The sequence below is a fragment of the Diadema antillarum genome, unplaced genomic scaffold, assembly GCF_040938485.1.
Source record: "Diadema antillarum isolate AM-2024a unplaced genomic scaffold, OU_Dant_1.0 seq00001565_RagTag, whole genome shotgun sequence".
Taxonomy (NCBI): domain Eukaryota; kingdom Metazoa; phylum Echinodermata; class Echinoidea; order Diadematoida; family Diadematidae; genus Diadema; species Diadema antillarum.
In genome coordinates, this window is record NW_027272288.1 from 5521 (window position 1) to 31162 (window position 25642).

Sequence of the window (25642 nt, forward strand, 5' to 3'; positions counted from 1 at the left end):
AGGAATGAACAGTCTTCCCAGCTAGTCTCGAGTCAAAGGCCTCGGGCATTGCAATACGAAATTATTCTATTCTCCTTTCTTTTACGTTTGTAACATAAACCAGCGAATACCGGTAGCCAATAATTCATCACACATAATCATATCAATCTACCCCTGCAAAAAGACTAGCATGTAACTACATTCCACATGACCAACGAAAATACACGTGGCCGTATGCTTATTATAGGCAAATGTAGCTTAGCGACGCTGCTGTTGTGCTAAATACACAAGGCATGGCGCGCAAGCAAACCAAATCGGATTCTCTGTGGAAACATGCTGAATGTTTCGGGTGGTAGGCAGCGGCTCTGCGGCAGATAGGTGAATTCTGCCAACTACTTTACACGGCATGATCGTGGCAATGCAACTCTCTTGTAATCTAATGCTCAGAAAAACAACAACAAAACAAAAACAAAATGTATATTACTTCTGAAAACTGAAAGAAATTCGAACTTGCAATCTTGCAGTATTAATCACAACACTATTCAAGTAGACCATCGCTATTTACGATTTCGGCAGAGGACTTGATTTCATTCCTTATCGAACGCATACGAAAAATGAAGTAGCGTCCGTCGCAATGTTGGCAACGAAGCCAACACGTGGCGCGGTGAAAAGTGGAAGCACGTGTTTGCGAACATTTCACGCACAGCAACAGCGCGATAACGGCTAGGCCCTATTATATTTCCCCAGACAGATTTCAGTACGTAGGATAAAACGTCTCTGAAACAAACCAAAAAATAAATAAATAAAATGCTTTCTGTGAAAAAAATTAAAAGCTGAGTTTCTTTCCCCACGTGTAGTGTCACGATATATAGAGGAATGGTATAGGCCTACAGCCATGTTTCACCTTATTACGATATGCTTATAATTTTCAAGAGTTTGAAAACATGCAGATAAAGGAGAAGATGAGTAACCATCAAAGTTTAAATCTCCTTAGCATGAGTCACTAGCTTGGGCAATTGAACTAAACAAAAGAATTCAAACTTAAGAATGGCAAGAAAGAGCGGATGTATGCTACAGACATCGTAATTGCTTGCTGTCTTTATTATAATAGGGCCTATATGGAGGCCTACAGGCCTGGCTCGTGTTTGGCTCATCATCACCACAGAAATCGGCACGAATTAAGGACAAAGGAATTTTTCTCCTCTATGTGCGTATAAGCACCGGCAAGATTAGGGTCCAGGTCAGGACCGTTCGATGGGATGAAAGGTTTGACCGCTAAAAGAAAGATGACCTTTATACGGAGAGACAACACGTACGACAATGGGCCGCTTTCCAGAGTCTGTCCGACGCAACAACACTCAATTCGAACCAGGGTGGCCATTGTCAGAAAAGTGCCACAAATAATGAGTGAATGAAGTCGTTGTTAGAAAGTTCAAAAATAGTTGATGGTGGTATACTTATTCCTATAGCTAGGAGGAAGGGCATCAGGAACAGATATCCAACCATTTGAAGTTCATGCAAGACGCAATGTATATGGCATAATGCCTGATGGCTGCGATAGCTTGTAAATCGTAAAGTAAAATCGTAAAGGTAAAAACGGACATCGGTGGCATGCGAACCCTTTTTTTTTGGTCACTTTTGAATCAAAAACATATGTAAGAGTGGTGGAAAGAGACATAAAAACGTTGTTTTTGCTGTTTTCAATCTAGTAAAACGATTCAATAGTTTCAGTCACACGTTTTTGCAGAAAACTCAAACATCACATCTTTTTGTCAGTTATGTTCATATTTTGAATAGGCCGAACGGAGGGGGAAAAATGTAGGGCATCTTATGTCTTTTGATATCCATTTTAGACGATTATGGTCAAAGTCTAGTAATTTATGGCATTTTCTAATCTCATTCTAAACACGCATGCAGTGACAATTTCGTTATCCGACTTTCGTCACAAAAATCATTGATTTTTATCTTTCAGTGGCCCGAAAGAAAATTCTTGTGGAACGAAAAAAAATAAAGAAAAACATAAGAAAAACGAAATCGGTCCCACTTAACACAGACAAATGCATATTAAGTATTACTGAAGTGATACAGGTACCCATGTCTAAAATAAATGAATAGAACATTCAATCATCTTACCGATATTCTGAGTTCTAAGATTTAGCAAGTGAAGAGTTTGTTAGCAAAAACCGATAAGTCCATATTTGCGAAATGGAGATATTTGAGATTAAAGGTCAAGAAAAATAAAGAGAATAAAAAGAAATTTTTTGCTTCTTTTGACCATAACTTCAAAATTATACCTTTATATGTATTGACCAATATATCATTTAAAAGGTATTATTTTGTACTTTATGACAGAGGCCGTACTTCAAAATCTTCAAAAATGGACTTATCGGTTTTTGCAAACAAACTCTTCAAGTATAGGCTTATTGATCATTATAAAAATTGTGCCTATATTTAGGTGGTCAAAACTTACGTTTGAAATGAGAAAGTGGGAGCATTTGCAGACGTTTTTAAACATCAGACATTTGATTTAGCATTGTAAAGAGCCGAAAGTTACTGAGATTCATTTCTGATTGTAAAAGCAACCATCCAACATTTGTATTTTAACACCTAACGGAGCCGAATGTTACCGTTCCTCATTTTCAAATGTATTAACCGACATTCATTTTAGCATCTTACGGAGCGAAATGCTATCCTTATTCATTTCCGAACGTGAAAGAAAACATCCGCTATTTATTTCAGCATTTAACTGAGCCGATTGATACCATTAATAATTTCCAAATGTAAAAACAACAATCTGTTTTTCATGTTAGCATCGTACGGAGCAAAATATTACCGTTATTCATTTCCAAATTTAAAAGCAAATATCCGACATTTATTTTATTATCTCAAGGAGCCGAATGTTATTGCTGTCCACTTCCGAAAGTGAAATGAATAATCTGACAATTATTTTAGCATCGTGTGCAGAACCGAATGTTACGTAAGGGCAGACATCAGACATTAACTTGGCCATAAAACGCAGCTGAATGTTACTGAATGTTACATTTCGAACTGTATATTATAAGAGCAAATATCTGACATTTTAGCATCATGAATATGGAGCAGAATGTTACTGCTATTCACTTCCAAACGTAAAATCAATCATCTGACGTTTATTTTGGCATCTTTCGGAGCCGAATGTTATTGCTATTTACTTTCGAAAGGATATTAAAAGAAAATATCCGATATTTATCTAATCATCGTACGGAGTTGAATATTATGGTTATTCATTTCCGAACGTCATAGGAATTATTCGACATTAATTTTTGCATCTTCCGAAGCAGAATGTTATTGCTATTTACTTTCGAACGTAAAAACAAACATCTGGCATTTATTTTATCATCGTACGGAGTTGAATACTATTGTTATTCATTTCCGAACGTCAAAGCAAACATCAAACATTAATTTTACCATCGAACGCAGGTAAATGTTACTGTTATTCATTTCAAAATGTAAAAGCAAACGTCCGACAGTTATTTCAGCCTCGTATGGAGCAGAATATTACTGTTATTCACTTCCGAACGTATAGCAATCATCTGACATTTATTTTAGCATCTTCCGGAGTCGAATGTTATTGGTATTTACTTTCGAAAGTAAAAGCGCATCCGATATGTTTTATTAAATCATCGTACGGAGTTGAATATTATTTTATTCATTTCCGAACGTCAAAGGGATCATTCGACATTTTTTTTATCATCTTCCGGAGCTGTATGTTACTGCTATCTACTTTCGAACGTAAAAGCAAACATCCGGCATTCATTTTATCATCGTACGGGGTTGAATATTACTACTATTCTTTTCCGAACGTCAAAGCAAACATTCGACGTTTATTTCAGCATCGTCTGGAACCGAATGTTATCCTTATTCATTTCCGAACGCAAAATCAAGTCTGACATTAATTTTAGCACCGTACGGAGCTGCATGAATATTGACCGTTATTCATTTCCAAAGGTATAAGCAAACATCCGACATCTATTTTAGTATCATACGGAGTCGCATATTACCGTTGTTCATTTCCAAAATTAAAAGCAAGCATCTGACATTTATTTCAGCATCTTACGGAGCCGATAGTTACCGCTGTTCATTTCCAAAAGTAAAGGCAAACATCCGACTTTTTTTTGGTGGCCGATTTTCCCGCAAAGAAAATATATCTTACTACAAAATCGGGATATTCCTCAACCTATTTCTGATGCAAACATATCTAAGTTTTGAAAGGAAGCTGTAACTGCCCACCTGTCATCACATACGACGCCTTATCGACTTTATTTTCTTGACGTTAACAGACATTAATTATGTTCTACCAGCATTCGAAAGACACGAGATTTTCGCGCTGTTCAACAAACCCGCCGATCGGCGACCGCGAAGCATGGCTCCACAAAATTGGTGACACCGATAGTGAATCCTATTCCCATCATCTTTAGAAATTTACGCACACGTCGATGCACCAAGACAAAAGGTAATTAGGACTCCAGAGTCTGCCCCTCTGCTGGAAATCGCCTATAGTTCCTATTGTTTGAATTTGTATGGAGCAAGCACAAAGGGAAGGATTACAGTAACAAAAGGTCTTGCTCATTATCGTCTACTATCAATCAACGGCAAAACTACGACTTTTTTACAACCTTTTCAGTACCAACCTACAGCAAAACTGTATGCTTTTTCAACACGTAAGTACCACGGTTAGTGCTGGTAGTGTTTGGCGGCTTTGTTTGTTGAGCAGAATATGCGAAGTTGGCACGCCGTCGACTGAGCCACACGTGCGAACGTGGCACATAAAGAGTTAACAAACATCACCAAATATGATTGACATTCTGACAATTGACTGATCTCAAACTTTATAAAGGCAGAACATACAACGTGTAGTTTCCACAGCCCTGAAGAAACTGACGACTTTTGCTCTTGAATGAACACGTTTGCTTTAAAAAAAAAAAAATGTGTTAAATAATGCTGTGATAACACAGTTTCAGCTGGGTAAGAATAAAAATGTGAAATATTGGCCAAAAATTATGTTGACAGTATCGCACATTTTAGAGTTTATGTGTGCTACATAGTTTGTTTGTTAACTTTTTAACTGATTACAAATAGGACCATCGCAGTTTCCATTGATCTTCTGTACAGAAAATGAATTTTGAGCTCTTCTCGGAACTATATTTTTCCTCAATTGCTTTTGCTTCAATTCTGAGCAAGGTTCAATCTTATATGAATACCTGGTATCTTATGAGCATCAATAAAAGATTACAAGCATAGCCCTTTTAAGAGTGTATTTTCCAACAAAAAGAGCAATACCAAAACAGGGATTCTGGAAAACAAGTTAAAGGGACTGTACAGTACTGGTTGAGGTAGGGATTCATGTTTTGAACATTCTTAAGTGATATAATGAAAAGCCTCTTATGGAATATGAAAGAGCATGTAATTCTAAGAAGGATTCAACGTTTATTTGATGAAAATTGGTTTTCAAATGGCCGAGATATCCAAAAAAGTGCTAATAATAAAAGGCGACATGCCACAACTTTAAATAGGATCTCTTTGTTTCACATTGTTTTTGGATATCTCAGCCATTTCCAAACCGATTTTCATCGAATAAACTTTTGATACCCCTTAGAACTGCATGCTCTTTGACATTTCATAGAGTGGTTTCTGAATATGTCGCAAAACGTTAAAAGCTCAATCTTCACCTCGACCAGAACTGTACACAACCTTTAAATTTGAAATAAATTTCTTTTCCATGCAGCTGATTCCTTGACAAGAGAAACTGGTGAGCAAGCAGACATTACTGCAAAATCAGAAATATATTCACAGCATGATGAAATTTTTAAGCAAATTGAATTCGCCCACCTTGTTCACCACATGCAATTTTCGCAAATTGCCACAGGCATTCAATCCATATAGACATGTGCACACAAGAATTAAAGTCTGCATCATAATCTTACAAATCTTGGCTCCTCACAAAATTCATGAAAAATTTTGTGCAAGCAAAAATTTCTGGTTTTACAGTTCTATGGGCAGATAGTGACATACATTTCTCTGGATGAAGTCATAGGCTGCTGTGTATTCCTCTCCACCTGTAGCGCCATAGTTATCTCTCAGGGACCACGTCAAATTCTGCTCTGTCTCTGCCTGAAAAAGTAATTTCATTGAGCAAATACTGATCAGATGGTCCCTTAAATATACACATGATGTACAGGACAGATTGGATCGGTGAGAATTGGATGCGTGAGTTTAACTTTGGAACTTATAGTGGGTTTTAGACTGTTTCCAAAGTTAAACAAGAGCATCTAATTCTCACTGATCCACAAAATAGGCCTGTGCATAATTCATTTTATAAAGTGGGCTTGGAAATTCACAAAATTCAATTCTTTTCCCCATCATGCATCCAGTATATGTACAAAACTATACAAGGCTTGAGCAATGTATTTGGATTTTACTGAACTCATGAACCAATCATATAGCAAAGATTCGCAAGCCTATATTTTGATACGCAATGATAATGATGATGATAATCATGATTATATGAATACTAATGATACATGCAAGAAATAATATTGATAATTATGATTAATAACAATAAGAACAATGGACATCTGTATTGCAAAAACACTATGCAGCATAGTATACTCTACTGCGCATTACAAGAATTAATAACAGCCATGACCTACATAATTCAAACTTATCATTTTTCAGAAGATTACTAGGACAATTGGAAAATACAAAATGTGCAATGCATAATGCAGGTTGGTAATAGTAAGAAAAGAGTCGCTTGACATAAAAATCATGAATCACTTGGGGTAATGTGCTTGTAGCATTTGACAAAACTGTTTATTTGCATCTACGATCTATACACGGTGTATATATATATATATATATATATATATATATATACATGTATATATATGAAGGGTTTGTTTGCAAAAACCGATAAGTCCATTTTTTAAGATTTTGAAGTACAATCTCTGTCATAAAGTACAAAATAATACCTTTTAAATTATATATTGGTCACTACATATAAAGGTATATTTTTGAAGTTATGGTCAAAAGAAGCAAAAAATTTCTTATTATTCTCTTTATTTTTCTTGACCTTTAATCGCAAATATCTCCATTTGGCAAATATGGACTTATCGGTTTTTGCCAACAAACTCTTCATATATATATATACATATGTTTGGGTTTTTTCTGAAAAATACAGATGTACTCATTTTGTGATCTTTTCTTTTCTTTTTCTTTGCATCCTAGCGCTTTGCATCCAGTGGAAAAGGCGCTCTATAAATGTCTACTATTATTATTATTATTCTATTTGGTATTGCTATCGAGTTCGGTACAAACATTTTATTCACTTACCTGATTCCACTACCATTGATTATATGGAGTTTATAGTTAAACAAGCTTGCTTTCATGTAGGTCCCATCATTTTTCTCTATTCAAATGCTTGTACAATCTCAACCATAATTTAGGTATTGCCAAGTTCCAATAATGACAATTGTGTGTTTACAGTATATTCAAATAAAGGTATTTCATTTTCTGTCTGTGAGAAAGCACTATAACATGTGCTTAACTTATACCTGTATTTAGAATGTAACTCATTGTGAAAAATATGCAAATAATTAAATTTGAATTTAATCTGCTATGACAATGAGAAGTGTGAGTTTTTAGTATTTGCGAAATTTGAATTTGATTCACCATCATCTAGTCTATACCTTTACCAATATCTCATTTCATGTTTTTATCAAGCTGTTGCCCTTCATTTCACTGCTTTCATTGTAAAATTGTTTTGATCTTTAGATAAAAATGAGGTTCCCTTATCTCAAGAAATTGAAAAGCATTGTTACTTACACTTGCCAAGAAGGCCAATCCAAGGATGCCACCACTGAACTCCACCACAAAAATGAGTAGAAGGAGGAAGAAGTACTGTGGTGTTTGGTTGTGAGATTTAAAAAGAAAAGGGGGAAAAAGGATAAAGAAATACAATGTATTATAGTTGTGATATTCTTGAAATTTGTATACATTCTGAGAATTATAGGCTGAACTATGCAACTTTGCAACTTTGCACCTTTCTGACCAGAGATTCCACCGTTAAAGGCGCTTAGTGGTCTGGAAGGTGCAAAGTTGCACCTGTAAAGGTGCTCTTAGTGTGACAATGGCACAGGTGCAAAGTTGAACCTATATTTCTTAGAGTGTACATTACGTATCATGAAGACTCGCGACATGGCATATTTCTATTGGAACAAATATTACAGAGATTCACCAACAAATCTCAGAGATAGTATATCCCCCCCAAAAAAATTACAATCAGATTTTCGAATTGATGATGAATTTGTATTTAGATTGATTCACTATCTTTAAAGAAATCATTGCGGAGGGTCAATCCCGTTATTGGGGGACATACGGTACAGTGTGGTGAAAATGATATCAAAACAAAATGACTAAATTCTCTCAAGGGCTGTTCTATATTGCAGCATTATCTCGAAGATAAAAACAGATGCAATGCTTTTAATTCATGATTCTTGCATTGAGTTGCTTTTACTGCATCTGACTGACAAATTGCAATTCATCAACGTAAATGAACATCCATTATTCAGTGTATGAGCAATAGCAATTATTATCTTTTTTTAAAGGAAGAAATCAATTAGGTCTAATACATAGAGACATACAAAAATGTGATATTTGCTTTGAATAATTGGTGCATCTGTTATAAAGGAAAATGAAGTCCTTGCTTGAACATACCCTCAAGACAAAATGTCATTTCAATAGCTATATACTTGACACATTTTAAATAATTACAACACCACAACTACACAGTTGTATGTCTCCTCTGCTTTCTACAAAATGTTGCTGCACTAAAACACAATCAAAACTCCTGCATGAACTATACAGTTAATGCACTGGAGTTCTGAAAGGTCAGTTTCGAGGGTCATTTCTATCACACAAATCATGTGAACAAATAATGGACACAAAACCCTTGTATGTTCCTCTCTCTGCTACGTCAGTCACTACCAGGAGCCTACAAAGATTACGTGTTCAAGAGAGCCACATAAACACAGGCTCTAAGATTTTGTTTACAGGGTGTGATATACTGTATGATACACATTCAAGTTACGGTACATATACATGTACATGTATAATACCCCATGCCCCGATAAGCATGTCACAAAAAGAAAAGAAAACAAAAAGGACAAATAAAAGTTGCTGAACTTTATTGGCTTGGAACCAAGAAATGACTGACGTGAAATTAGAGACAGAGTTTAAGCTGAAGTCATATCCTGTGTGGAGAGGCATCGGGAACCTATGAGGGTTTGACTCATTGGCTGTCAGTGCTGCCGTCAATTGCACTAAAAGCCGAATCGGGGAAAGTGTCCATTCACTTTGCACATCGCACGTACCCAATGCCATTCAATGCGATGACATCTTGCTTGTGAATAATCTATAGATTACCACTGAATGCACTCATACGTCAGTGCCATGCATGCCTTGCAAATAATGGAGGGGCTATGATAGGTCACAATCTACATTATAACTTTAACACCCAATTTGTGGAAAGAATCATAAAAAAAGCTCTTTTCAAGAGAATTATCTTGAGAATCATTGACAACTGTATCGCAAAAAAAAAAAAAAAGATTCACATACATGTGCTATACAAACAGTGTATTTGGTCACAATCTAAATGAAGACTTCAATTGGACTATGGATGAGTGCTATGTTACACTACGTATGAGTGGAAGGAATATAATTGTGCATTTGAAGATAAGTCCCATTTTACTTTGTAAAGGAAACAAAATAAAACAGGTTAAAAAGTAATAGAGAAACCATAGGCACACTTGAAAAAGCATTGATTACAAGAAACTTTGGGTTTCAAACAGGGCAAATTGTTAATTATATAAATCATTTCATAGCTGGATTCACTTAATAGACTTTGTAATATGTACTTTTCACTGCCTTGACTCAAGACTATAAATGTGGTACTTTGCATTATTTATTCTGGGTCTAAAAATGTGTTTTTTTGATGAAAATAGTATTACTTTCACATACCCTGCAGTAGACATGACTAGTGCAGTTACTTTAAATACATTGTGGTGAAAAATTGAATTTTTTCCATGAATCCAGTAATTTTTTAACCCCCCTAAACATTACAAAATAATGGGAAAAAAAAATAACACTTGGCATCTATGCAATACATAGGGCCTACTGACAGCTAGGAAAATCTCTGTCAAATTTCCCAGTGAACTTTTCTTCCAGACACATGATGATTAGCATGTGATCGTCACCAAGAGGCCCATGACTCAAATGGCTAAGATTGCATCAAGGAAATATTCTATTTTGGGCATCGTAGAAGTTTAGGTGAAATTAGAAGGCCCACTAAAATTGCGCAGAACGTTAAAGTACACTGTGCATGATGCATTCTTATCAACAGGATGTAACTACAGAATCATACTGGCTGCTACTACATGCAAAGTGTGCAGGTACATGATAGCATTCATTTATAAACACATACTAATAGTGTGTAGCACTGTAAAGGATGTGTTTAAATGTGTTTATGCATACAGGTGTGAGTGTGTGTATGCTTGTGAGTGTGCTTGTTTGAGGGAATGCCATACATGTATCTTTGTGTTTATTTTTGTATTTTTGTGTTTGTTCATTTTTTTTTTTTTTTTTTTTTGGGGGGGGGGGGGGGGGAGGGGGGTAAAAAAACCCAATACCTTTTGGTATCCCATATTAAAGTGTAGGCCTACATAAATATTCAACTTTTGTGTAAAATAATTTGATATGAAAACACATCTGCTATCAGTGTATATATATTTTTTTTTTTTTGGGGGGGGGGTATACAAATACAGATAACATAGTGTACATGTAGATAAATTACAAGATATAATTATGGGGTCATTTTGGATTAACTGAAAAGAAATTATTTTGGCTGTTGTGTTAACTATAGAATGCTGCATTGTATACATGTCACATCACATAGTTCCATATGATGTTGTGTATAGGTTACAATTTGACATTCTGAAGGTTTCTTATTCAGAACGTTTATTCTAAAAGTTTGCTTGTCTGATAATGAAACAAAGTTAGTTTAGTCCAAAGATGAAAATGGGGCTTTGAAAGTAGTTCAAAAGTGAAATAGGATTTTTATTTTGATATTGATATTATTTTACAGACTTTCAAAACTTAAGACTAAGCCTCCCTATTTTCATGTTCCAATTAATAAACCTTATTTCATTTGATGTGGACTAGGGGGCCTAATGTATGTGTGTATCTTTCAGGATAATGCCACAAATGTTTAGAGTAAAATCTATGATCACTTACATCACAGGAGAGCTTATAATTTTCTCTAAAGCATTGCTGCACTGCATTTCTAGCATAACATGCCATAGTACTTTAAAGGGACAGTTTTGTTTTGGAGGAGATAAGGATTATTGGACTTTTAACTCTTTCAGAGACACCACAAAATTACTTAGGAAATAATACAGAGCACATCATTCTAAGAGGAATTCTAAATTTATTAGACGAAAATCAGTTTTGGAATTGTTAAGACATCCACAAACGAAGTAAAACACAGCGATCCTAATAAAAGATGGGCTCCACCTTTTACTAGGACTGCTCTATTTTGGATATTTCAGCCATTTCAAAACCAATTTTCATCAAATAAACCCTCTAGGACTTACATGCTCTTGCATATTTCATAAGATATTTCTCATTATCTCACCAAAATATGTTAGAAACCTAAGTTAGGTCTCAACCAAAACTATACAATCCCTATAAGTATGAAAAGTTACGGGTACTTAACTTTGAAAAACAAAAATGCTTTTCTTAAAAGCAAGTGGTGCATATAAAAGGTTAAAGTGTGTGAGGGCAGCATACTCACAATCAGGACAAGACAACTGTTTTCTAGACGGACCCCTATGCATCCAACCACAGCCACGATGATGATCAGGACCCCGCCTCCAGTGATGACCTTTCCCGCCATCTTGAAGAGGTCATTGCCAAGGAGGAGTGAAATCTGTTCGTTGACGTGATCGTACTGAACCCAGACACCAATGGCAATCAGAGCTACACCTGTAAACTGAAAGATATTAGGGATAAAAAGTCCATTAAAAAAAAAATCCAAAAATGCAATAAGGTTCATTATTAATCCGAATATAAAACAGGGAGGGTTAGTCTTAAAGGGGAAGGCTAGTAACTGATCAGTGGGAATCAATGGAAATGCTGGAAGATGTTTGTTCCAATCCTTATGGGCTTCATTCAAGAGTTCATTGTATATCTATTGTTGTGTGAAAATGATTTGCTTCAAAATGGTCTCATATTCAAGAATTGTGCAGTTTAATGCTTCCAGGTTAGCGTCCCTGGTCAGTGACGGAGTGATGGAGTTTTTGTTGTTGTTTATCAAGCGCCTTTGATTGTTTTAGAGGTGCTTGATAGGTGCACACTAATTTTGCATGCGCGCAAAAGAGGTTTTTGATGCGCGCGTTGTAACAACTCGGACCATTACTGCGAGTAGCCAGAACACAAAGCGCTAGTTTATACAGGCCGGTCCCATAGGACAACACTTTACAATCAGAGGGACAACCATTACAACTCATCCCGCCGTCAAAGCGAAGCCGAGTTATCCCCGAGTCCGAGTTTAGCTTGACCCCGTTCGGGTAAGTACTGAGACTGAACCTTTTTGATTAATATTTCACATTTTCGTCGTTCCCCATCAAATATCTTGTTATAACATCGTTATCCTGCACATTTCCTAAGCATATGTTAACATTTGGGAGCGAAATTTGACAACTTTTGCAGGCGTACCAGAACTTTGTTTGGGCTTTAGGGTTTAAAAGTCCACGTTACAATAAAGAAGTCACTTTTTTGTATTGCAATTAATAGACCAGCTTACTAGCACATCTAGTTTCCATTATACATGCCGTTAAAATATTGCTTTTTGTATGGAAAGTATTTTGATATATTGAATGCCATTAATCTACAACTTTACATACATGAAATTATATTTCCTTGAATCCTTCAACTTAGGTGCATTAATTAACCAGACAAGGATCCACGATGGGTCCATTATTAGAAAGTGCATTTAGCACATACAGGATAATTTCACAAAGTCCGATGAAAACATGCATTGATATTTTTCTCTATTTTTTCCAGTTTATGATTGTATGGACACAACAGTTTTCTCACAACCACATACAACTGTACCACATACATGTACCTGTAAATCTTATTCTGCTCAATCACTTCAAAGGGAAACACAGATTAAAGATACTGTATGTATACTTCACAAACATTTCTCTATCAAGATTTACTTTGAAGAAATTATGACATCTCTTACAGCTGACTTCAGGTTGATGATGCATTTTGTATCAAGGTATCCAGATAAAATCACAGACTACAATTGTGTGAATCTCATTCTCTCCATAGTATGGTATGATTAGCTGTCCTAATATCATGGAATATCAATTAAAACATACTGGTAGTATTCAGAAAAATACGTCACTTTATCATTAATACATTTTTTAACTTCCTAAATTCTAAAATTTGCATTATACACTCAAAGTAATGCTGTATTTGACAAAACAGAAATCCTGAACAAATTCTGAGACAATCTGCTAGAGTAAGCAAAATGACCATTGATACCAAGCTTTAAAAAAATGAAGGAAGAAAACAACAAAAAAAACCACCATATCCAACTCACCACAAAGAAGACATTGAAGCAGTAGATGATCCCGCGGAAGCAGAGCGCCTGGTCCGATAGCTCCTTCCGCTCAGGAACTTCCTCAATGAGTTCTTCCATGACAAGTCTCTCCTTCGGAGCCATGAGGGCGCTATTTCTCTAACCCTCACAGAAAAAAACAAAAATATTCAAATGGCACACCTGTTTGGGCACAAGGAATGTCTTTGGTGGTCTTTATATAAATGCCTTCTTTGGCTGACTAGGTAAAGCCTCAAAGGATGAAACAATTCCTTCTCGGCCTAGCTTCAAAACAAGAAAGAATTACACAGAACACCGTCTATTATCCAGGTTATTCCGCAAGGAGGACTGCGATGAGATGACGTGGGCCTGCATCAATAGGCAAGCCTTCCAAACTGATGTTTTCCACACTCTCCCTTAACTTGCAAAAATTCTACGATCCAGCTGGCACACTAGAAAACTCCGCATCAGAAACAAGTGCCCTCGATGATGTACACATAGATAGCCTTGTTCCTTTTTGAAGGATGATTTCCTAGTTGAAGGGGAACTAGCAAAGCCAGAGTTTCATTGACGATGTCACAAGTTGTTTATCCCTGGCTTGTTGTGGCAACACAGGTTGTTGATCCCTGGCTTGTTGTGGCAACACAGGTTGTTGATCCCTGGCCTGTTGTGGCAACACAATTTGTCACTGTCTCCCTGTCATGCAACACACAGCATGAATCTGAGGTAATCTCATACTTCGACTGTACAGACCTCAATAACTCTGATATCATGTTCAACAGTAGCACTGCACTTCTGCAGCTATTCTGTAAAGATCTTTTAAAATTAAAAAGTATTTTTTCCTCACTTTTGCATATCATAAATTGTACATATTAAAGGAACTATGTATGCAATGTCAATGCATGCTGACACGTAGGCCTATTGATTCATAATACCCTGGTCGTCACTCATATGTGGCCAAAAGATTGTCTAAATACACATAATTACATGTCATACACTTTACAATGATTTTCAGATGACTTGGATACTCCCATAAAAAAGGGAAAATTTCTCCTCAAGATTCTGCCAATGGTATCATCTGGCCATCACTGGTAAAGTACTAATAAGACATTATAATATGCTTTCCCCTAGACTGAGCATAACTTTCATGATTCCCCATGGTTGTGTCTCATGTTTTAAAATCATGTTTTAATTATATGGAAGCCCTCAAGTTATTCTTAATTTTGTGGCAAATGTGATGATTGCTGTTCCAGGGCCCTGTTTTATGAAGAGTTAAAATTGATTATATAGTTGATTTCAACTGTAAGTCTGTAGCAGCCTGTGTGGTAAAGAAATTTTAAATCAATTTTATCTTTTGATAAAACGGGGCCCAGGTGTACCTATACCTAGTCAAATCTGAATCCTTTTCCTTCACTGGTTGAACTTCAAATTTGAAGGTCCTGGTGTCCTAGTAACATGGAATGGCTTTTACTCATATTTGACATGGAAACATTCAATTTTAATATGCTCAGTCCAGAGAAAGATGCCATCATATTTATAGCAATTTATTGTGTAGCAATGATTAGCATTTGAAGATATGGTGGGAAAAAAGCTTTAATGCTTTCAAAGACAGTTCTAAAACCAATGAGTTAGGGATGAAAATACAGCCTACATAAAAATGCTTACCAGTATTTACATCTATGTTAAGCAGGTCTATTGTTAAATACATTGCATACTAAATGTTAACAATTGTTTTACTAAAACCCGTTTGCAGAATTAACCATCACCAAGATGGTTTATTGAGAAAATTACACATTGTATCAATATCTCCTTACATTTGCAGCTTCATTGTGAAATATTTGTGCAGTAGGGTGTTTTGTGATACAACTGAAGTATAGGCCTACATATATCATATACATTAAATGTGATAATTTAAAACACAAATCTTAATCACTGCCCCAAAAGTTAAACAGTGGTTTTTACATTCCATGATTTTCTGTTGTCCATTATTAAAGAGTCCAAAGTTTTGATGTAGCAGCAAAAATACTTTTGAAAACTCTGCAGCTGAAACAATAGTTGCACACAAACAACAAAAGGTTTGATGAATCATTCACTATAAGTAAAAGTCATAAAAGTTATTTTTTTTTTACTCTACCTAACAATGAAAAGTAAAAAAAGAATGTAAAAAATGAAAGTTATAAAGGAAAAAAATCACAGACAAGCCACAAGAACGTGGTCTCTATGACTCAGTGAGTTAGCATTTTTAAAGGGGATGGTATATTTATTGGTTGAAATCAGGATTCACATTCTAAAGGAGACCTTGATGATTTTCAAACTTTTACATTTGAAAAACTATGAATGAGTTATAAAGTTTCAGAATTTACAATGATTGGGATGAGGAATATGAATATTTTCAAAATTTATACTATATTGTAATCAACAAGGATGATGACATGGCAGCCTCACCATGAGAATGTATGAGTTTGAGCTCGAGGAAGCAGAGCAAAAGAAGCACAGATTCTACACAAGTGAACTTGTTAAGATGCTGTATTGTAATGGAATTGCACTGCTTCATTTCTGAAATACATTGTATGTGAGGCTCCTACTCTGTAAAAAAGATCGAGTGAAAGTATTCACTCTTGAAGGAGTGAATACAAAAAAAGAGTGAATTTCGAGTGAAATTGGAGTGAATTTTGAGTGAAAATGTTCATTTTCACTCATTTTAGAGTGACCTCAGGGATCACTCCAAAATCTTCGAGTGATCCCTGAGGTCACTCCAAAATGAGTGAAAATGAACATTTTCACTCAAAATTCACTCCAATTTCACTCTAAATTCACTCTTCTTTTTATTCACTCCTTCAAGAGTGAATATTTTCACTCGATCTTTTTTAGAGAGTATGTCCTCTACATTGTTCAGTGTAATTTGTTTTTAAAAGATTTTTTTACAGTATTGTTTCTCAGCTAAAAGGCCACAATAAATTCCACAAATCCATATGCTGTTGATGTATGTACTACAATTATGAAAATCATCTGGAATGCCCCTTTAACTTTTTGTAAAATATCTAAACCACTTAAATGCGTATAAAATGTTACAGAGCATACTATTTGAAGAGGAAATAAATGTTTATTTGATGAAATTTGGTTTTGAAATAGCTGAGATATCCAAACACAAAGTAAAACAAAGTGGTCCTATAAAAGGTGGGTCAAAAAGATGTTCCAAAAAAAATGAATATCGTGAAATAAAACCTAGAATCCCCATCACATGCAAAACTATAAGGCCTACAATCCCTTTCAGACTGATTCCCAAAGAGAATTGTAAAACATTTTCTTCTGTACCATCTATACTATAGCTGCACTAAAAAGGAAAAACACTTGTGGGATGTACATTCACTTAGGTATTACTGGCATGATTCATGGCATGTTAACAGGCTTGATTAATTTGTGACAAAAATAGCATTTAAACTCCTTCCGAGTCTTTGCCATTTCAGCTTTGCTCAGTGTATTTTGTTGAATTTCATCTGAATAACAAAGAAATGAGAAAATGTCATTGAGCTTTAATTCAATAACTACAATTGTTTATTCTTTCCATACTTTTGTTGAGTAATTCCACAAATGTAGTTCTGCTTTGATTTCATCGCCGAACATTCCAGTATTCAAACAACTTACTTTTCCAAAGTTTTGCAAACACATCATTTTTTTTTTTTGGTTATTATTCTGTCTAAAGCATAACAATATCTCAAAATGTGCTCATGACAAAAATACATTTTGATAATTTGAGAGATGATTTTATAATCTTTCAACTTCCCCTAGTCCTTATCATATAGAAGAAGAGATTTGTTAACCGTTAACCCTCACAAGAGCAAAGATGTCAAAATATCTCCATGGTTTAGAAACAACAAACTTGTGGAACAAACCAACATTTTGCTTTGATGCTAGAAACGTTGTGTAACTTCTGCCTCTGTTCACATTCACGCAGTTCACGAAGAGGGCATGCCATTTTTACAAAGCAGAGGTAATTAAAGGACAAGTCTACCTTCACATACATAAGGATTGAGATAATGAAGCAATATCAGCAGACCATATCAGCGAACGTTTGAGGAAAATTAAACAATCCGTTCAAAAATTATGACTTTTTGAAGTTTCGGTGCCGCCATCACTGGATGAGAAGACTACTATAGCTTGTGATGTCACGTGCGTAGAACGATATAAAGAAAATAAAAAGAAAATTCAACATATTTTCACTTTTCTCACACAATAGTACAGCATTTGACTTACCTCTTTCAGAAGGCAGGAGGAATAATATGACCCCTAACATATGTCAGTAGCAAGTCGAGGGAAAGTGCACTTTTTTCAAACAATAAAATTTTGTGGAATTCCCTTTATATTTTCATTATATCATTCTACGCATGTGACATCATACACTGTAATAATCTTCTCATCCAGCAGTGACAGGTGCAGAAACTTTAAAAATTCATAACTTTTGAATGGATTGTACAATTTTCCTCAAACTTTCACTGATGTGTTCTACTAAACTTGCCACATTCTCTCAATCCTTATGTATATGCAGGTGGACTTGTCCTTTACGTATTTCTGAAATCAAACTAATTGAGACTAACAAAAATCTGCAAGCAGGCAAGTGTGAATAAATGCAGTAAATTCACTGAACTTGTGGACGTTACATTCTCCATCTACGACTTCAACTTTTTTTCTATCAGGGCTTACAGAGATCAAAGATGGGACAACCACAAACACTGCATGGACAACTGGCAACTTCCTGCTACAGTGCCACTTATAAGTATTAATAGAACAGTGCAACTTCATGAATTCTGTACAGATACAAGCAAGAAAGTGACAAAAGGAAGACATTACGAAAACTATTCATACCAGAATAAACAAATTGAAAATGCTTACCTTTCTTTAGTAGTTCATGTATTCCGATACAAATATGAATCCAAGTGTAACTGTCCTTTTCTCAAAGTCATTCCCGAGAGTTCTTTTGTGCCGCTGTAGAGCGTATGCGCACTTCCTTGTTTTCGCTGCACAACACATACGCCACTGCCTTCTCATGGTGTAAGCTGTTCTTCTTGATTGTCGAGTTCCCCCTTCTTCTCACACCCCCCCCCCTCCCCCCACTCCTTCCCTCTTTTCCCCCCTACTTAGCACAGGCAGAGCGCTGTGAGCAGTCCCTCTCTGATCAGCCATTTCCTCTGTTGTAGGAAGGCCCCAGTCAGGGCATGCAGCCTTTTCCATCTACTCCTAGCCATGTCTGACGTGCTGCTTTTTACCCAGAGGAGATCTCGTTGTCAAACGTCACTATCCAACCACTGCTTATGTTGGAGTCTCTCTAATCACCAACCTGGGCCCACTTTTATGATGGCTCAACTAGATGTGCAGTACATTGTAACTCTTTTTTTCCCAAAAATTCATCACAGAGTTATTCCAAATTATCAAATGATAATGCTTGTGACACTTGTCCTCAAGAAGTGAATAATATACATTTGTATCATGAACCTTGAAGTTCTGTAGAGAAATGGTATGACTGCAACTACAGTAATCCTTGCAACACCTGCTGTGCATTTGACTGCATGTACTAGTCATGTACATTTATCTAAAGTACACTTTTCACTCTCTTACAAGCACATCGCACTTTACATTAAAATTCCTGCATAAATGGGAGCTAAATTTGCCTCTGCCTTTCAGATGAAGGACAACCACAAAATCAAACTGAAGCCAGGCTGACACTTGCACGATTCTGCGGCACGCATTGGCATGACTCGAATCGTGCTAGTGCGCAAACTAGTCGTAAACTGGCGTGAAGTTTGCGTAGACCCGTCGTGACCTGCGTGCCATGTCGGGACGAGAATTTTGAAATGTTCAAAATTTTGGTCACAATTTTCCACGACAAAATTGTGGCCAAAAGTCGTGCAAGTGTCAGCCTGACTATATCCTAACACTTAATTTTGCCACAAAGAGTGTGATGGAAGAATAATCCAAAAAGCATTTTGAAAAATGTTTTCACACTGAAATAAAAATAACCACAAGTTATGGTGTACACCAAAACTTTGGAGTAAGCCAAATTTTACAGCTTCATTCTGACCTCCACTGTAAGAATAGAGACTGAAAGTATAATTCTCTTGATTTTAGAAGACTGCTCTTGGGAGAGATTAATTATTTTCATCGAATAACTCTTCATCAATTCTGGAATGTTTGCATTTCTTGCCTGTTTATAGGATCATTGTCTTATTGAGCTTCATATTCTCTTGGCAGATAACCTTATGAAATTGTTATAATCTAAGCTTTGAATAGATATATAATTTGCCCCATTTTGCAATAAGGAAAATAGATTTCAAAGAATTATAAGTTAGAAAACTGAAAAGGTACGTCATATTGCCAAAGTTGGCTGTACAAGCATTTTTCTTCTCGTATGATCTCAGTGATGACACACCAAATGTATATGTGTATCACTGTAGCTCTCACTAAAAGGGAAGGATGATTACACACAACATTGCTCAGGTAGATTCAATGAAACAACCCTACAGGATTTCATCAATATACACTACAAATACCATAAAATGTTAAAACATCATGCACTAACTCAGAAATGAGTCAAATTGACTATCAAATGGGTAATGATTTTCATTTCACATCTTCATCTGCGCAATGACCCTTTCTATGACAACAACGCAATTTGTCCCGCTGAGTCATCTGTCACGCACAGTCATGAGTTAACCTGTCAGTGCCTTTGTTTTAAAGAGATCCACGTCTGAACGCATGAGTCACTATGAGGGCGCTGACACTTCATTACTGTTCTGACCACTGCATTGGCCTGACCGCTAAGTGTGAAAGAGGATATGACATCAACATATAGTATACAAATGACGCACAGGTCTGAGTGCGTCAGTCGGAATTGTGTGCATAGGGTAACTATGGAATGCTTAACCCACGAGGCGAAGCCGAGTGGGTTTAGGCTAAATTCCATAGTTACCGCATGCATACTATGTTCCGACTGACGCACGAAAAGACATGTGCGTCATCTGATCTATAGAATGGGTAATTTTCTTGCCAAAAACCCATTTTTCTATCGTGTTACCCGATGACAAAATTACTGGATGCCTTTCATTTTGGCTTGGCATAGACGAGAGCTCGAAAACCATGCATCAGTTTTACTGGACGCATGGCCAGCCATGCATCAGTAAATATTATAGAATGGGTAGCGAGAATCCTGCGATCTGATTGGTCGAGAGCTATGTGTTGATTTTTACTGGCCGCACGCTACGTACGCTGAGTCACAGTGGTAAACATGTTATCGCGCACTTGTAGCAAGAGTACGCGTACTTGTAACAAAGGTTTGCGCACTAAGCCAGCGTTCGCGCACTCAGGTTGGCCATGCGTCCAGTAAATACTGATGCATGGCTGGCCGTGCGTCCAGTAAAAACTGATGCATGCTCGTTTACGGCAAGCCAAAAGGAAATGCATCCAGTAATTTTGTCATCGGGTAACACGATAGAAAAATGGGTTTTTGACAAGAAAATTACCCATTCTATAAATCACATGACGCACATGTCTTTTCGTGCGTCAGTCGGAATATAGTGTGCATGCGGTAACTATGGAATTTAGCCTAAACCCACTCGGCTTCGCCTCGTGGGTTAAGCATTCCATAGTTACCTTATGCACACAATTCCGACTGACGCACTCAGACCTGTGCGTCATTTGTATACTGTTGCATGGTTGTTTTAGCCAATATAGGCGTCTCCTACTGAGTGCGCGAACGCTTGCTTAGTGTGCGAATCTTTGTTACAAGTACGCATACTCTTGCTACAAGTGCGCGATAACATGTTTACCACTGTGACTCAGCGTGCAGCCAGTAAAAATAAACACATAGCTCTCGACCAATGAGATCGCAGGATTCTTGCTACCCATTCTATAAATACAGTATGAGGCAGTGAACACCTTTCTATGAGACCTAACAGGTACATAGGCCTATATCTCCAGATGTGCTAGGGCAATTACCCCTTGGGCTATTACCCCAGACTCTTCCCCTAACCCTGACTCTAACCCTAACCCTAATCCTTATACTGAACCTAATCCTAACCCTAACCCAAACTCTAGGGGGTAATTGCCCTGATTCATTCCCGATGATAATCTAAAGTGGCATATATATGCCAAATTTTGCTTCCCACTAAATGTAAAGGACCAACACTTAGGAGCTACTTGCAATAGGGCCTATGTACTTGTACAAACTTTAATTTTGATAACTCCAGTTTTGTACATTATGAACCATATATCTAAACTTGACCATAAAAGGAATTCATTCTGTAAAATACTTGTAATGGGAACAACAGTTTTGCTTCATTATGTTGTACACTTCACTGTCCATGATTCTTTCAATGGATATTTGATTATATGAGGTATATAGTGTGTAGAAAGGGCCATATACAAATGTACCTTCTCAAAGAATTTGTGATTTAGATTTTGTGTGCTGTATATTTCCAGCCCCACCCCCCTCCCCCACTCAGAGTCAGTTGCAGGGGTAGTTTTCAAATCTTTCCCAAAACAGTCTCGATATAATAAGGTCCCAAATAGGGTCACGAGTAAGGGTCCCAAATAGAATCCTAAGTAATTGGGGACGCTCTTCACCACAGTAGCCTTCTGTCATGTAGGGAGGGGTAATTTTGCTGACTTCCCTTCCAAAAACCTATGATAGGGGTCAAAATCGTAACCCACTTCCATCCTTAATCCGTTAAGGACGGACTGATTTTGCTAAAACACACATTTCCCATAGACACCTGCCCGAGTATACTCAGGACCCGTCCTCATCGGGTTAAAAGGAGTATCTCTAAGAATCTGGAATAAGCATAGTGTATGACTGACGTCTGTGTGTGTGTGTGAGTGTGGGAGGTGTACTGTATCATTATTGATGTTGTTGTTAACTCTTTTCATCAAATTATTAAGAACATATTATGTTATTGCTATCAACAAATGAAATATCAAATACCACATTACTTTAGACAATTCTACCTGACAGCACTAATGGTCAATTTGCTTCACTCAACCATTTTTGTCATGGTATTTTATCTAAAAAATATAAAAAAAACCCTTGCTTTAGTATTCACCTCCTTCATACAGACACCACAAATTTCTTAAGCAGGAAATATTGCATTATAAAGACACTGCATACAACCTGCACCTGTCTACAATGGGTAATGGAAATCAGTCTAATAATCACCCATCACCTGTCAAAGTTCACTACTCTAAAAGTGGAAATTTTTGGCGCTACTAATTTTTCACCCCGGCCGGGTAAAGCCCGCCCACACTACACGATTTTGCCCCGATTCACCGGTCTTAAGACCTTAAGACTAGAAGTGTGACGTCACAGTCTTGCCATTTTCTAGTCGTACGACTGGGTCTTAGCGCCAGTCGTAGAGATTTGACATGTTGAATTTCTACGACCAGTCGTGAGCTTTCAGCCATTCACAATGCAGCAAAATGCAAGCGCACGCAGTGCGCACTGCGCGCGCTTTACAGTCGGGTCGTATAGTGTGCGGTGTCCGGTCGTACGACTGGTCTTAAGACCCAGCTTGGCTTAAGACTTTAAGACCAGTCTGATCGTGTAGTGTGCGGTGGCCTTAAGATGAATTTTGTGATCTTTTTTAATTCTGTGAAATCAAGACATCAACTACTGGAAAATATGGCAAGCAAAAATATCTGCGCGCTTTTATTTTCACGCTAGTTTCTGGTTGCGCGAAATGCGTGAAAAATTTCAATACCACAAACAATTCCGCTTTTACAGTATTAAGTTTGCAACCAAGAAGTCTCATTCACCAGCAGTCATCTAGTATTCACAGTTAATCTTTCCCCTTCTACACATCAACACAGACATTCATTTTAGCCCTTCTCATCTGGCAATATCAACTTTTTTTTTTCCATGGGTGTTTCTGAATATCACAGACCATCACATTTTGTTTTGTTTTTGTTTTTATATTGTTTTGCTTTTGCTTTTCGTTTGTTTGTTGTTGTTGTTGTTTTTTTTTTTTTTGGGGGGGGGGGGGGGGGTGGTGTTGCCATAGTGGAATTTAAATAAAACCTATAATGGGGGGAAAAGTTACCTATGTATTGCCTGGATATATCCATTATATGAGCTGTGAATTATCATGCAATCTCCGAGTTTTTTCTGTTTTATTTTTGTTTTTGTTTTTGTTTTGTTGTTGTTGTTTTTTTTTTGTTCTTTTGGAGAGGGTGGCATTGACCCTTCACCCAGTTAACCATTGGTAATACCCACTTCCCCAGCTGGAGCCATCCCCCCCCCCCCCCCCCATACATGTACCTCTCCCAACCCCATCTTGGCAAATAGTCCACAACTCTTGACAAACATCACTACTTGGTGCTATTAACACGAAATCATAGATTTCAGTAGCTTCCCTATTTCATGTCTGAGTACAAAGTGTATAATAAAACCTTTCCCACTCTGTTTGCCCCATTGCTGCGGTTCATGAATAGAATTCTTAACTTGAGCTTTCAGCGAACTGGTACTCCTTTCCACTTATCCATCGTCTTTCAATCAAATTTATAAGACAACCCAATTTCACTTTCATTCCATTTTTGATGCCACATTAGGACAATCATGGAAATATAGCTTTGAATTCTTTCCTGAACTGCTCTCAACAAATTGCTGAATATTTCATTCAAAATTTTACAATGAAATACAGCTTGTAATTTGATGAAACGTGAAACATTTTCTTTTCCTTTTTTTCTCCCTGAATTTCGTCATGAAGACAAATGAGATGAAAGCGTAGAGGAATTATCAACAACTCATGTAAATTCTTTAAAACTCAAACATGTTTCCTCCATAAATTATCAAGAGTTTCCACTCCTTCTGTAACACCTCCTAGTTTAATCCCTAACACTTTCAACACTCATAGAAGTGCGGTAACACACATGTCATCAGAATAAAAATATCTAAGGTATATTAGCTGTGAAATTGTAACCATCACATGAACTGTACTTCGTTGTCATGGTAACGGCACAGCTGCAGAACAGCAGGACTCGCTGTTCAGCATCGCCTCGATAACCACAAATCACCGAAGAATGCGCACAGCCGTTGTTAATGGTCTCCTATTCATTCACACTCACATGCGTTTTCCCCTGGTTTCTTGCGGCCATCTTTACATCCAAGCAAAAACATACGTGCAGACAATGACTGCATTAACGCTCATGTCAGTCATCGAGCCGCAGTTATTCTCCCGACATTTTGGGTAGCCATGCATGGGGATGACAACAGAATGAAACAAAACAAAACTAGAAATATCACTTAAGGTGATTAATACCCCCGCCCCGTGACGACAGTCTTACCCAAGGAATGATCTTTCCTTGATCTTCTGCCATTTAAATGCCGTTACCATGGCAACGCAGCTTCCGACACGTCCGAAAAATACGTCTTGCACATCTTCCCACCAAGACTATTGTGTGTGCCACATTTCATACGCTTTTGTCAAAAACTGAGGAAGTAGTTCAATCCACAAGATCTTTATTTGATCTTCCACCATTAATATGCCGTTACCATGGCAACGCAGCTTCCGACATGTCCAAAAAATATGTCTTGCACATCTTCCCACCAAGACCAATGTGTGTGCCACATTTCATGAGCTTCAGTCGAATACAGAGGAAGTAGTTCAATCCGCAAGATCTTTCCTTGATCTTCTGCCATTTATATGCCGTTACCATGGCAACGCAGCTTCCGACACGTCCGAAAAATATGTCTTCCACATTTTCCCACCAAGATCAAGGTGTGTGCCACATTTCATAAGCTTTGGTCAAAAAACTGAGGAAGTAGTTAAATCCGCAAGATCTTTCCTTGATCTTCTGCCATTAATATGCCGTTACCATGGCAACGTACTTTCGGGTACTGTCAAAAAATGTGTCTTGCACATCTACAACCAAAGGCACACATCTGTACCAAGTTTCATGGAAATTGGGCAAAAACTGAGG

The 25642-nt window shown here is 37.0% G+C and overlaps 1 protein-coding gene across 1 annotated transcript; it reads right to left on the bottom strand.

The window, feature by feature from the left end:
* Positions 1-6030: 6030 nt before the first annotated feature.
* On the bottom strand, positions 6031-13804 carry LOC139710781 (CD151 antigen-like; the record flags this gene model as incomplete). The annotated part of the gene is made up of 4 exons (XM_071622691.1): positions 13682-13804; positions 11864-12061; positions 7840-7914; positions 6031-6129 (listed from the first exon to the last, which is right to left on the bottom strand). Coding segments are annotated over exons 1-4 (495 nt in total), but the record flags the coding sequence as incomplete, so codon positions are not given.
* Between the last annotated feature and the right edge of the window lie 11838 nt (positions 13805-25642).